Source organism: Trachypithecus francoisi, unplaced genomic scaffold, assembly GCF_009764315.1.
Source record: "Trachypithecus francoisi isolate TF-2019V2 unplaced genomic scaffold, Tfra_2.0 Lachesis_group10, whole genome shotgun sequence".
In the NCBI taxonomy this organism is placed as follows: Eukaryota; Metazoa; Chordata; class Mammalia; order Primates; family Cercopithecidae; genus Trachypithecus; species Trachypithecus francoisi.
Genome location: NW_022681455.1, coordinates 42,835,275 through 42,850,630, shown reverse-complemented (window position 1 = coordinate 42,850,630; position 15,356 = coordinate 42,835,275). Strand labels below are relative to the sequence as shown.

Here is a 15,356-nt window from a genome sequence, read left to right as displayed (position 1 = left end):
CATAAATACACAGGAATTTTATAGCTTAGAAACTTAAATTTTCACCTGCTCCTCTCTAAAAACTAAAATGATATTCCACAGGTCTGCTAGAAGAAAATGACCAGTTTGGAAAGTATCTGGAAAACACTACACAACTGCCTATGCTAAGTCTTCCTCCCTGATTTATTATTTCATTATCTTCAAAGCAAACTATTACTTTGTTATAAGTTGTCATGAGCCAAAACTTACTTGTTAAAAATATTTCTTGGAGGAAGCAGCAGAGGAATAACAGTATTACTCAAGCATTCACAAAGGGGGCAAAGGAATTCTCCGTTTTCTACATCATAGCTTGTATGTAAGCGTAATCTCTGTTGCCTTCGCTGTTCTTTAGCTTGAACGGAATCAAAATACCTTTACAATTAGAGAACATGAGGTATCAAAACAATGGTAATTTATATAAATGACAGCCACAAGCTTCAACATTTTAAATAATTTGTTTCCACAAATAGTTCAAAAATGAAAAATCTTAAACTAAATTATTTTTAACATGATTTTTGAGTGATTTTAAAAATCCAAACGGATTAAAGGTTCTAAAACAGGAAAATTAAAAAAAGACTGCCATGTAAAAAAGCATTCACAAAGCAGCAACAAAAATTTCTTGGTGTCACTGTTCCCTTGCCACTTCCCCAAGGCTGGTGGCTATTTGTTTGTTTTTTTGAGATGTAGTGTCGCTCTGTCACCCAGGCTGGAGTGCAGTTGCACGATCTTGGTGCACTGCAACCTCCACTTCCCACATTCAAGCAATTCTCCTGTCTCAGCCTCCCAAGCAGCTGGGACTACAACAAGGTGGCTAGTTGTTAGGGGTAGTTCATGATAACTGGGTGAGCATAGTTCTAGAATAATATTGATTTGTTGGTTTTTCAGAAGCATAGAAAACACCAAGGTAGAACAAATTCAGGACATCTCATCTTATCACAGGGAGCCATTAAAATTTTGGGAAGTAACAAAGCAAATACTAACATCTATGGAATCAAGAGTTGTCCACCCTGGACCCAAAGAAAGACAACATTACCCTTCTAGGGTTTATCCTACTGTAAAAACCCTTTTCTTCATCCACAGACTGACACAGATCCACTTCCTTCTTTGGAAGATAAAGAAGAGACTTGGACATAAAGCTAAATTAAAAAATATATCTGACATACTTTACATCTATGACAAGGCAAATAAGTTTTTTTATTTATTAGGCAAAAATATGGATATTTTTTCAACATTTTTAGTTCCTTTTTTCTAGAATAAAATTTCCTCTATTTTAACAATTTTGAGCCCTTAAACTTCTCTTGAAAATATTAAGAATATACATTACCTTTGCCAACAATGGGCATGCATAATGTGCCCACAGCTACTAGTGTGTGTTCCACAAGACAGATCAGGGTGCATGAATAATGGATCATATTTTTCTGCATTACAAAACAAAAACAAAAACAAAAACAAAAAACAAAACAAAAAAGTGAAGCATTTAATTTTGCTATAACAAAAGTGCAACTTTAAATTGTAAAATCTTTGATAAAGACTTGTAAATTTGAAATGAAATGCTAGTTTATTCCTTTTGAGATACCAATAATTTATGCAAGACCTTGGATTATTCAGGAAGTAGGACTCTAATTTTCACCATCCACAGCAAATTAATTAAACATTCTCAAATTGTAAACTGAAATTAGAACTATGAATTTAAATATATCCAGTCTTTTGAACATTTCACACTTTCAGGGTACTGAGATATTCCAATTCCTCCCATTGTACCCTGAGCTCCAGGTAAAAGAGCTACTCTCTTCACGGGGCTGCCTTATGTGCGTTCAGGACAGCTGGGTTACAACGATCTCTAATAAAAAATGTTTTGGTAGTAATGGGGCGCCCCCTAGAGGACAGACTGCTTAACGACACTCATACAGCGAATAATCACATCAGAGCCGAAGTGACAAAAAAAAAATCTAAGCACAGACCAGATCAGATGGGGAAAAAAAAAGTAATTCAGAGTCTTCTGTCCTGGTGTCCTGGTGCTAATTTTTATATTCAAATGGGATGAAAAATCAAGAAAAACAAGATGGATGTCTGGCTTCTTTTGGAATTTTTTGAATTCTTTATACAAATTAATATAATCTTAGAAATTTCCTAACACTCTAGAATTATTTTTAATTTGCTTTAATAGTTTTAATTTGCTTTAACACTAGAACAGTGCAAATGTCAAAGCATTAAGAAAATCCACTTATAGCCAGCTAATGCTTTTTCTTCAAGAAGTAACAAATTAAATAAAATTAGCAACTCTGTCTTTGGCCTGGAATGAAATTTATAAAGCACCAAGTTTAAATGGCTATTTCTTTTTTTTTGGCAGAGTCTCGCTCTGTCGCCCAGGCTGGAGTGCAGTGGTGCCATCTTGGCTCACTGCAAGCTCCTCCTCCTGGGTTCACGCCATTCTCCTGCCTCAGCCTCCCGAGTAGCTGGGACTACAGGTGCCTGCCACCACGCCTGGCTAATTTTTTTTTTTTTCATATTTTTTAGTAGAGATGGGGTTTCACCGTGTTAGCCAGGATGGTCTTGACCTCCTGACCTTGTGATCCGCCCACCTCGGTCTCCCAGAGTGCTGGGATTACAGGCGTGAGCCACTGCACCTGGCCTTTAAAAAAAAAAAAAAAAAAAAAAAAAGATGGGGTCTTGCTCCGTCGCCCAGGCTGGAGGGCAGTGGTGCAATCTCAGCTCACTGCAACCTCCACCTCCCAGGTTTAAGCAATTCTCGAGCCTCAGCCTCTTGAGTAGCTGGGACTACAGCTGTGCGTCACCACATTCAGCTAATATTTTTGTACTATTAGTAGAGACAGGGTTTCACCATGTTGGCCAGGCTGGTCTCGAACTCCTGACCTCAGATGATCCACCCGCCTCGGCCTCCCAAAGTGCTGGGATTACAGGCATGAGCCACCATGCCCAGCCCAAATGACCATTTTTAAAGATGAAGCAGACCAATCTTTTGTAAGTAGGATACAAAGACTTTCTTTATAGAGAGAAGGTAACTCTAAAAGTGGCTCTCAAACCTCCTTTCACACTGCAATGTGAAAGGCATGGGCTAAAGAAGTGCTCTGGGAATTTCCAAGACACAGTTCCTACTCTCAAGAATTACTGTGTATCGCTCAAGCATCTGCACACAGAGCACAACCTACAAGCAGAGAAATAAATGTGTCAGTGGTGGACAAAATCATGTACAGACTGGATCTCCCTGCTTTACTCCCTCAGTTGCTGAAAGAGGGCCCTCAACTGTCCTGCACAGTAATCTGTATCTCAAGAATCTGCTTTCTGGGGAACCCGATCTGTGGTGGTATCACTATTCTAAGTCAGAATTTGGCTCAAGGATTGCCTCTTACATAGGTAATTCTCCACCACTGTTCTCAGGAGATTTCACTCAGGCTCTATCAATAAGACAAAGCAATTATTCTTTCAGTGTTTCAACAAATGACCAGGGCTTTGCAAGTGTACTGAAGCATGGGAAAGACTGTGAAATGCCAAAGTATATAATGTTACATCACAAAGAAAAGCTTTATTTTGAATCCCTGCTATTTATCAGCTATATGATTCAGGTATAACTTTCTGGAGTGGTTCCACATCTGCCAAGTGGGGAATTCCTGCCTAAGTTACCTGCCAAAGATACCATCCAAGTCTATGGAGTCATTCTTAGATTTAAAAAATCTCAATGTATCATGAATCACATTAACTGGCGGTTGTTATTAATCGGGAAGATGAGGATCTAGCTATGACTTACCTGGATCTTGAATAAATTTACTTCTGTTTTTTGATAATACAGTTGATCTCTGAACAAATGCTGCCAAGACCATTGCCCTGCTTTCCACTTTAACTTCTTGCTCCTCTTGACACAATATACATGTAACGAATTGTCTTTGTTCAGGAACCTGAGTTTGTGTGGGGCCCAGCGCTGTAAGTGTCATATCTGAAACCACAGGGCTGTAATACAAAGGTTATGAATATAATTAATGATCCCAAAAACTTTCTACATAATCATAAAATAGCAGACTACAGGTATGTATGTATGTGTGCATATACATATATATCTTTATATTTTAAATTTTTTATTTTTCTTTTTGAGATGGAGTCTCGCTCTGTCACCCAGGCTGGAGTGCAGTGGTGCGATCTCGGCTCACTGCAAACTCCGCCTCCCAGGTTCATGCCATTCTCCTGCCTCAGCCTCCCGATTAGCTGGGACTACAGGCGCCCACCACCACGCCCGGCTAACTTTTTGTATTTTTTAGTAGAGACAGGGTTTCACTGTGTCAGCCAGGATGGTCTCGATCTCCTGACCTCGTGATCTGCCCGCCTCGGCCTCCCAGAGTGCTGGGATTACAGGCGTGAGCCACCGTGCCCGGCCCAATTTTATTTATTTATTTATTTATTTTTTTGAGATGGAGTCTTGCTCTGTTGCTTAGGCAGGAGTGCAGTGGCATGATCTCAGCTCACTGCAACCTCCACCTCCCAGGTTTAAGCAATTCTCCTGCCTCAGCCTACTGACTAGCTGAGATTATAGGTGCGCACCACCACGCCCGGCTAATTTTTTTTTTTTTTGTATTTTTAGTAAAGACGGGGTTTCACCATGTTGGTCAGGCTAGTCTCGAACTCCTGACCTTGTGATCTGCCCGCCTCGGCCTCCCAAAGTGCTGGGATTACAGGTATGAACCACCGTGTCTGGCCAGGCATGTATATATTTAACACATGGTTTTGATAACTTGGATTGTCAAGTCTTTGGTATGTATCAAAACCATCTCCTTTAATTCTCACAGCAATCTAATCTGCAACACAGATGTCACACGCTCTAGGTAACTGAGTGTAGTGTACTCATTCTTTCATGAATGTCCAAGATCTTCTGTAGAAAATACCCTACTATATTACCATATCTATATTCAGAGATTTCTAAGATTAAATCTTCTAAATAGAGGTCACAAAATTTACCTCTGAATTCTAATAAATTACTTTAGGTTTAAAAATATATTACAAGGAAAAAAAGCAACACTGCCCCTAGTTGGGAACAACTGGTCAATAAATTAATTTTTTTTATACCTATTATCAAGAACAGCAGAGGTTGAGGCATCCAGTTCTAATGTCTGCTGAAAGAGTTCTTTGTTTTCATCAATAAAATGCCGCTGCATTTCAGACATCTGAGCCATGATCTTTTCTCTGCGCAGTCTGGCAATCTCTGCTTTTCTCTTCCTCTCAGCTTTGTCTTTGTCCCTTGAACTCTGAAATTACGCTCCATTCAATTAGACCATTAGATGCTAAAACACACATTTTTTTCCAAAGCAGAAATATCTTTATTGTAAATACCAATTAAAAAACTATTCTATAATCTCACTTATTTAAACAAGAGAAAAGACTCTTAAGTTGACCTTAACATGTTTTAAAGGAAAAAAGCAGACAAAAAATTGCTACAACCAATAGAGATAAATAGTGCCATATTTGTTGGAATTTAAATGTTGTAACTGGCAACTTACTGTAGATAAATTTAATTTGTTCATACTGAATTTGCTATAATTTTTTAGCATTATCACACTTTACTGTTTATACCTCCTCCATTATGGTTCCTTCTGTCTCTGCCACGGGACTGGTAGGTGAACTCTCCCTCATCTTTTTAACAGCATTAAAAGTCTACAAAAAAAAAAAAAGTATCAGTATCCTGTATGAAATATCATCACAATGTACACATAACAAATATTTAATATTTCTCACAAAAAGCAGAAGAATGTAGGAAATTTTACCTTCAATATCCACCGAATCATGTCTTTGTGGACTTCTAGGTAGGGAGCATTTTGTAGTGTTTCCAGCATAGCTAGTATGCTAGGAGAGTTTTTTGGCGCTTCACCAGGTTCTATGTCAGAAAAAGAAAAGGCACAGTAACAATAGCTAACACTTCATAGTACTTATTCCTATGCACAGGAACATAAATGCAGTTGCTTATAACACCTATTGCCCATAATTTGATTATGACTCTACCAAAGAGATTTTCAATACTTCTTAAGAATGTGACATATGTGCCTTTTACAAACAAGTTGCCAACAACTAGAATTCTTTAAGCATTCAAAAGTGACTTTTAATAGCAAACGAATTTGCTAAAATGTATTTTAGCAAAATTACATGCAAATTCAGCTAAAAATAACTGGTGTACTTGAGATTTTACAGGTGCATTAAGAGTGCATATATGTACAAATGTTTATTTGCTTTGACCATTGCCTTTAATAAAAACTAGATTCAGAATAAAATGAATTTCTTCCCCTAAGAATTCACTGTTTATTTGAATATAAGAGTCAAGTCATATTTTCTATTAGTCTGCAGCCAGAAATGTTCAGTTATCGATTTTCTTGATTTTGGTGCTGTCATTCTGGAAAAATATGCCTTTTTCCTAAGAGGGAAGAGATTGACCTGTGTGACCTTTATTTAATATTCTATCACATCTAAAACTCTGTGGCGTGCATTAGGGATGTGACTCTAGATAAGGGAGAGGTTTCTTTGCAAATAAATCATGTGTCTTATTATGTAAAATGTCTAAAGACAAATTAAGAGTAATGTTGAGGGAAAATGATGATCGTTTAATAAAAAGGAAAGAGAGAGTAAGAGAGAACCTAATATATATATATATTTTTTGAGACAGAGTCTTACTCTGTTGCCCAGGCTGGAGTGCAGTGGTGTGATCTCAGCCCACTGCTATCTCCACCTCCTATGTTCAAGTGATTCTCCTGCCTCAGCCTCCCGAGTAGCTGGGATTACAGGTACCCACCACCATGCCCGGATATTTTTGTATTTTTGGTAGAGACAGGTTTCGTCATGTTGGCCAGGTTGGTCTCAAACTCCTGACCTCAGGTGATTCACCCACCTCGGTCTCCCAAAGTGCTGGTATTACAAGCATGAGCCACTGTGCCTGGCCAAGAACCTAATATTTTATAGTGATGAGTGAATGAAATTAGGGAGTATTCTGTGTGGTTATCCTAAAATAAACACACCAGAAACAAAGAAAGCAAAAACTACAGTATTAATCCATAGAAACAATACGGTAGAGAAAAAGAATAGGTAAAAACTGGCATTCATGAATAAAATGTTCAGTGGGGAAAGGTGGTTTCTCCTCTTTCTCTCATTTACTTGGATGAGGGCAAAAAGGAAAACTAGAGATCTAGAAGCAAACAAAATTACTTCCTCCCTGTCCCCTGGTAGCGTAATTCTCACAGTTATCATTTAGGAAGAAATGGCACTGAACACAGTTACAGAAATAATCATTTTTAATCAAAGCATTTATAAACTCCTATCATAGCACCATAAATTCATTAAAAAACACCTGAGTAAATAGCTGACTACAGGTCTGTGGCAGGGAAAGTACAAGATGAGCTTGGGCATCTTTTGGGCCAGAAAGTGAGGTGGTACTTTCTGGCCCAGATGGGGCTGGGTGAAAAGGGACACAGAAACTGACTAAATAAACTCCCACTGATCAAAGTGGGCATAATTTGAGCATCAAAAGGAATAATCATTATAAGTGACTACAAAACACTTAATAAGTAAAATGAACAATATTTTAAAAAACTCTAAACAAAAAACATTCAAAGTTGCCACAATTGCAGGTAACTATCAGGCCAATGGCTGATTATGAAAATTAGTAAATGAAAAGCTTTTCTTTGAGACGTGAAATATTATGTCTACAACAAAAGGTTCAAGAAAGTATGTAAATATAAAAGCAAATATAGCAAACTACTAAATCTAGGTAGTAGGTATATGAATGTTTACTGGACAATTCTTTCCACTTGTCTATATGTTTGAAATTTTTAAAATAAAAAGCTAGAAAAACTCCCTGGCCTTCTTTTAAAAAGTCATATTTCTTTATATGAAATGACAATCTAATCCCCTATAATTTTTATTTATTTTCAATACTGTAGAATCTTATGTCAACCACAGCTGACTGTAACTTTGAACTTAGCCCTAGATATTTTTATAAAAATATAACAGGGTTTAACATAGTACCTTTACTACACAAATGAGTACATATAGCCTCAAATATTTAAATTAAATATTACTCTTTTAGAATCCATATGACCAAATAAGAGAGGTTATTAAGTGATTTCTTTTTTTTTTTTGAGATGGAGTCTCGCTCTGTCTCCCAGGCTGGACTGCAGTGGCCGAATCTCGGCTCACTGCAAGCTCTGCCTCCTGGGTTTACGCCATTCTCCTGCCTCAGCCTCCCGAGTAGCTGGGATTACAGGCACCCACCACCTCGCCCGGCTAGTTTTTTTTTTGTATTTTTAGTAGAGACGGGGTTTCACCGTGTTAGCCAGGATGGTCTCGATCTCCTGACCTCGTGATCCACCCGTCTCGGCCTCCCAAAGTGCAGGGATTACAGGCTTGAGCCACCGCGCCTGGCCAAGTGATTCCTTAAAATCATTTATATCGAGTTAGTTTAGTAAAAAGATATATACATACTTGATATCTTCTGAGTGAAGGTAAATGTTACTACATGCTCTTCTGTGACATTCTCTAAATGTTGTTTTTCTTCTTGTAGTGCCATTCCAATTAAATGTAACACCTTGAATAAATGTTTTGTAACTTTTAGTAACAATTTAAAAAACCAAGCACATATTTTAATAAGAAATAGCAAAAAAGAATTATTGAAAAAGATAAATCAAACTATTAAGTACTAAATGCAATTAAAAACAATTTGAAGTACTAATTTTCTTTTTTTTTTTTTTTGAGATGGAGTTTCGCCCTGTCAACCCAGGCTCACTGCAACCTCTGCCTCCTGGGTTCAAGCGATTCTCCTGCCTCAGCCTCCCCAGTAGCTGGGATTACCAGCGTGTGCCACCATGCCCAGCTAATTTTTGCATTTTTAGTACAGATGGGGTTTCACCATGTTGGCCAGGCTGGTCTCGAACTCCTGACCTCAAGTGATCCACCCACTGTGGCCTCCCAAAGTGCTGGGATTAAAGGTGTGAGCCACCATGCCTGGCCTTGAAGTATTAATTTTTATTAAATGAAAAGACTGAGGTTCATTTTCTATCAAACAATAATTGGCAAGGAAAACAAAATGTTCTACTTCAATGAGGAAGAAATTTCAATTGCAAATTCTTAGGGTAAGCTAAAATTACCACCACCTGTGACCAGCAATTCACATAATACGTAAGTTTTATTCTATACCTATACTACAGACTTAAAAAAACCTTCCAAGAATCAGTGGTCAAGTAAGTATAAAGCTAAAAGTGTCCCCTATGTAATTATTCAGTCTCTGACACTACATAGTTTAATCTCTCTAAGGACTAAATCTTCATCATCTGAGAAAGACAAACTTTTATCTCTAATGCCTTATCATTTATAAACTTTATAGTCCTTCAACGTATCTCACAAAATATTCTCAATCAGACTTCTAAGACAGTGTATTAACCTATTTGTTTTTTTACTGCTCTTACCCCATGCCCAAGTTTTTCTGTGTTTTTTGAGACAGTCTCCCTTGTTGCCCAGGATGGAGTGCAGTGGCACAATATCGGCTCACTGCAACCTCCGCCTCCCAGTTTCAAGTGATTCTCCTGAGCCCTCCTGAGTAGCTGGGATTACAGGCATGTGCCATGATGATTGGCTAATTTTTGTATTTTTAGTAGAGACGGGGTTTCACCATGTTGTACAGGCTGGTCTTGAACTCCCAACCCCAAGTGATCCACCTGCCTCGGCCTCCCAAAGTGTTAGGATTATAGGGGTGAGCCACTGCATCCGGCCCACACCCCAGTTTTTAAAGGAGATATGTGTGTGATGTCTCTGTATCTTTCCCTCCACAAGGGAAGACTGTGGTTGTCAGAGACTTGGAAGAACTAGGTGACATAAAGCAAATGTACATGTAAGGTAAATATTGTTCACACCTCTCTTCTCCATTATTTCCCACAAATCTTTTGTTCATGTAATGCTGACAGTACACGACAGCTAGTACAGCTGCACTAGTAATGAGCTAGTATACCACAGCTCCATGCTTTTACACTTTAAATAGGCTTATAACTAGGAGGGCATTATAAGAATACACACATCTTAGCCAGTGAGACAAAAAGAAAGAATGATAGCTACTCAGCCTCCTGAGGAGGGCTCCAAAATTTGAATCTGAATCCTGGTTTTACTGCTTTCAAGCTATTAATATATACCCTCAGGGAATGCCTCTGAGTCCATGTCATCATCTTTAACACTGGAAAAAAACAGTTTCCCTCTAGAGTTCTGAGGATTACAAATACTGCATGCAGAGTGCTTAGCATGGCCGGGCATGGTGGCTCAAGTCTGTAACCCTAGCACTTCGGGAGGCCGAGGCGAGTGGATCACCTGATGTTGGGAGTTCGAGACTGGCTTGGCCAACATGGTGAAACCCTGTCTCTACTAAAAATACAAAAAATTAGCTGGGTGTGGTGACAGGCGCCTGTAATCCCAACTCTTCGGGAGGCTGAAGCAGGAGAATTGCTTGAACCCCGGAGGCAGAGGTTGCAGTGAGCCGAGATCACGCCATTGTACTCCAGCCTGGGTGACAAGAGCAAAACTGTCTCAAAAAAAAAAAAAAAAGTGCTTAGCATGGAATAAGGCATAAAGTAGGCATTCTATTTAATGAATAATTGTTATATCACTTAGTAGAGGGATATGGGAAGTAAATGGAACCTTACCGAAACTTGGCTTCCTCATCTAACAATGAGAAGAAAGTTATATCTATTCATGGGGTGTTGTGTGAATTCAATGAGATAATGTAAGAATGGCTTACATTAAAACTATAAAGTAAAATACAAACAAGGGGCCGGGCATGGTGGCTCAGGCATGTAATCCCAATACTTGGGGAGGTCGAAGGGGAAGGATTGCTTGAGTCTAGGAGTTCAAGACTAGCCTGGGGAACATGGCAAAACTCTGTCTCTACCAAAAATACAAAAATTAGCCAGGTTTTGTGATGCATGCCTGTAATCCCAGCTACTTGGGATACTGAGGTGGTGGGATCACTTGAACCCAGGAGGCAGAGGTTGCAGTGAGCCAAGATTGCACCACTGCACTCCAGCTTCCTGGGTGACAGAGCCAGATCCTGTCTCAAAAACACAAAAACAAAAACAACACAAAAAAGGTTTCAGACTTGCCACATAACTAGCTAAAGGACCGTAAGTCTATGAGTGCCAGTTTCTTCAACTACAACATAAGGATATGGATGATTCAAAAAAAAATTTTTTTGTTTTGGAAAATAATTAGATTAGAAACATATATAAAAGATAACACATTACATCAATATCAGAGTACTACATATATATGAAGACCAGGACCAATCAAGGAGAGAATGACTGCCCAGTGGGACTGAGGTAGTAACAACCATGTGGTATAAAAAATCTATCTGGCACTTGTTTTCACTGTCAGATGCAAAAGCAGTAACAATATATTCAAGTTAGGAAAACACAATATGTTTCGGCCTCATTTTCCTCTGTATAGATACAGATAAGAATATTTTGCTTGTACTATAAAATACTAAAATATAAATAATAAATGTCTTCAAACCTACCCTTTGCAGCATGGACTCTGACCAGGCATATCCATTATGTTCCACAGCCCATTGCAGAATTGTTCCCATGATGCACAGCATGACATCTGACTGCAAAATGTTAACCAGGCTTGCAAACAGAGGGCAGAATGGAGGCAACACCGGAGGTGGGAGTGCTGAAAATACAGTTGTTATTACTATTGGTTTCTTTTACAGAACATGCTTTAGAAACTATCCCTTTGTTACTTTTGATAGTTTTAACTCAAAAATATTCATTAACACACACCTTAAAGCTATTATTTTATGTTATCAAGGTCAAATCCATAAAATGAGCCACATAAGTAGCAGCAGTACAAAAGAAAGTCTGTCTTTTCCCTTAGAAAGGTTTTAAGATCTGAGATAAAATCAACCCAGAGGAGACTTAGTACAAACTATCTCTGTGTTAGCATATTTATTATTCCTTTGAATAGGAAGTTGTTCACTAGGAAAGCTTACATTTAAATATTCATTCCACCAAGGACAATCATCATAGTTAATAGAAAATAATGTTTAACAAGTAAAAAAAGGGGCATGACATTTTTAGAAAGATTAAAAATACCTGTATCTTCTCTATTTTGTCTTTTCAATTTCCGTTGAGCTTCTTCTGCCTAATAAAAAATAGTTATTTGGGCAGGGAATTAGTAATATAAAACATATCCAAAACTAGTGACATAAATCCATCTTTGTTGTATTCTTTTCTTTTTTTTTTGGGAGTCTCACTGTGTCACCCAGGCTGCAGTGCAGTGGCATGATCTCGGCTCACTGCAACCTCTGACTCCCAGGTTCAAGAGATTCTCCTGCCTCAGCCTTCCAAGTAACTGGGACTACAGGTGCCCGCCACCACACCCGGCTAATTTTTATATTTTTAGTAGAGACGGGGTTCCACTATGTTGGTCGGGCTGGTCTTGAACTCTTGACCTTGTGATCTGCCCACCTTGGCCTCCCAAAGTGCTGGGATTACAGGTGTGAGCCACTGTGCCTGGCCTTTTTTTTTTTTTTTTTTGAGACGAAGTCTCACTCTGTTACCCAGGCTGGAGTGTAGTGGCATGATCTCAGCTCACTGCAACCTCCACCTTCCGGTTCAAGCAATTCTCCCTGCCTCAGCCTCCATAGAAGTTGAGATTTACAGGCACCCGCCATCAAGCCTGGCTAATTTTTGTATTTTTAGTAGAGACAGGGTTTTGCCATGTTGGCCAGGCTGGTCTTGAACTCTTGACCTCACGTGATCCACCCGTCTTGCCCTCCCAAAGTGCAGGGATTACAGGTGTGAGCCACTGTGTCCGGCCAAGGATGAAAATCTAAAATCAGAGGATAACACAACTGAGGCCGGGGTGCGGCAGCTCACACCTGTAATCCCAGCACTTTGGGAGGCCAAGACGGGTGGATCACCTGAGGTCAGGAGTAGACTGGCCAACAAGGCAAAAACCCCATCTCTACTAAAAATACAAAAATTAGCCAGGCATGGTGGCACGTACCTGTAATCTCAGCTACTCGGGAGGCTGGGGCAGGATAACTGCTTGAACCTGGGAGGCAGAGGCTGTAGTGAGCCGAGGTCTGCACTCCAGCCTGAGTAATAGAGTGAAACCCTATCTCAAAAAAAAAAAAAAAAAAAAATTCTATTCTTAATGTTCTAGTCCTCCCCCAAACTGATACATTAAGGTTATTTTTTTTTTAACTAAAAGAATCTCCAAATGAGTTCTCTATTACTTCAAATTAGAAGGGAAACATGTACAACCCCAAACCAAAAAAAATTTAAGTTTGAACTCTATGACTTCATCAAAAACTAAATAAAAGCTTTATGTTTAAGTTTTGTTTAATGCTGTTATGCTGTTTATTGAAAAATCATTTTAAGAGAAGACTGCTAAAAGGCAGATTTTTTTTTTTTTTTTTTTTTTTGAGATAGGGTCTCACTGCCATCGCCCAAGTTGGAATGCAGTGGTGCAATCATAGCTCACTGCAGCCTTGACCTCCTGGGCTCAAGTGATCCTCCTATCTCAGCCTCCCGAGTAGCTGGGACGAGAGGTGCATGACACCATGCTTGGCTAATTTTTGTATTTTTAGTAGACGTGGGATTTCACCATGTTGGCCAGGCTGATCTTGAACTCTTGAGCTCAAGCGATCTGCTTGCCTCAGTCTCCCAAAGTGCTGGGATTACATACCCCGCCAAAAAGGCAAAATTTAATTACTTAGGAATGATTAGAAAAGCTTCATGAGGCCGGGCGTGGTGGCTCAAGCCTGTAATCCCAGCACTTTGGGAGGCCGAGACGGGCGGATCACGAGGTCAGGAGATCGAGACCATCCTGGCTAACACAGTGAAACCTCGTCTCTACTAAAAAATACAAAAAACTAGCCGGGCGAGGTGGTGGGCGCCTGTAGTCCCAGCTACTCGGGAGGCTGAGGCAGGAGAATGGCGTAAAAAACCCGGGAGGTGGAGCTTGCAGTGAGCCGAGATCTGGCCACTGCACTCCAGCCTGGGCGATAGAGCGAGACTCCGCCTCAAAAAAAAAAAAAAAAAAAAAGAAAAGCTTCATGAATCTCTATGAAAAAGCATGTTAAATAATACCAATTCTGAAATGTGCATAAAATGGATTAACTGATTATAATACAGGTTGAAAATCTGTTCTGAAAAACTATACCCATATATGTATAGGTATGTATTATACAGATCTTATATATGTATGCACAAAACGCTAGGGGGAAACTCCAAAATGTTAGGTGAGGGTATTTTAAGTAATTTCCACTTTCTTCTTTATATATTTTCCAAATTCCCTATAAAAAAATGTATCATTTTTCAAGCTGCAAAAGCAATAAAAAGTTGTTTAGGAAAAAATAATTCAAGCCAGACACAGTGGTGCATGCCTGTAATCTCATCTACTCAAGAGGCTGAGGTGGGAGGATTGCTTAAGTCCAGCAGTTTGAGGTCGCAATGCTCTATAATGGCATTGTGAACTAAACTCTAGCCTGGGCAACATGGTGAAACCCCATCTCTTAAGAAAAACAATGCAACCCTTCCCTGCCACATTTTTAATTTTCCCAATTACCTTGGACTGTTCTGCCCTTGAAAAGTGATAGAAATACAAGTTGAACTCTTTGGCACATTCTGGTTTCAGTTCATACATGCCTCGTCCTGTTAATCCAGGTTTCCTATGAAAGAAAGGACCTTAGATTATTATTACCAAAGCCATACACTAATTTATGAGATAGTCTTGGATATTAGAACAACAAAGCAGAACTCTCATATACTGCTGGTGGGTGTTAAGCTACAACTATTTTCAGTGGGTTGATTTGGCAATCTAAATCCAAGTTCTTACATGCATTGGTTTTATTTAGCACATCCACTTGGAATTTATCCTAACTAGACAAAAGAACCTAATGGACACTGCAGTGGCAACAATTAAAAAGTCTAACAATGGGAAATAAGTAACAAATTACAACATCTCCAAACAACTGAACACCATTAACAGTGATGATAATTTCTCTATTTTCACATGTAAAGATCTCTGTGTTAAGTTTTATTAAGTGGAAAAAAGCAGGTACACTATTGGGGTTTAGAGAACTTTCCTAAGCAAGTTATAAAACCCAGAAGTCAGATATGAGACAGAGTTTTAAAAACAGAAATGACACAAAGTTAAAAAACAAGGGACAGACTGGAAGAAAGTACTGTGATGTATTAAACAATAATTGATATTTCTAATATACTATAAAAATACTTTTGGAACAAGAAGATAGGGACAAACAACCATAAAGAAAAATGCATTCAAGTATGAAAAAACAAATGGCC

At 38.9% G+C, this 15,356-nt stretch overlaps 1 protein-coding gene across 4 annotated transcripts in view; it reads right to left on the bottom strand.

The window, feature by feature from the left end:
* The window catches only part of UBR2 (ubiquitin protein ligase E3 component n-recognin 2), a 134,649-nt gene that overhangs the window by 30,700 nt on the left and 88,593 nt on the right, over positions 1–15,356 (bottom strand). For 3 of the 4 annotated variants that reach the window (XM_033217182.1, XM_033217181.1, XM_033217180.1), the window contains 10 exons: positions 14,617–14,719; positions 12,135–12,183; positions 11,558–11,712; positions 8,488–8,590; positions 5,787–5,896; positions 5,596–5,676; positions 5,092–5,270; positions 3,785–3,984; positions 1,343–1,436; positions 229–390 (listed from right to left, as the gene is read on the bottom strand). In XM_033217182.1, the coding sequence (XP_033073073.1) occupies positions 229–390; positions 1,343–1,436; positions 3,785–3,984; positions 5,092–5,270; positions 5,596–5,676; positions 5,787–5,896; positions 8,488–8,590; positions 11,558–11,712; positions 12,135–12,183; positions 14,617–14,719 (1,236 nt within the window). Of the gene's footprint in view, positions 1–228; positions 391–1,342; positions 1,437–3,784; positions 3,985–5,091; positions 5,271–5,595; positions 5,677–5,786; positions 5,897–8,487; positions 8,591–11,557; positions 11,713–12,134; positions 12,184–14,616; positions 14,720–15,356 lie in introns of those variants that run through there. The other variant, XM_033217183.1, reaches the window with a different exon arrangement.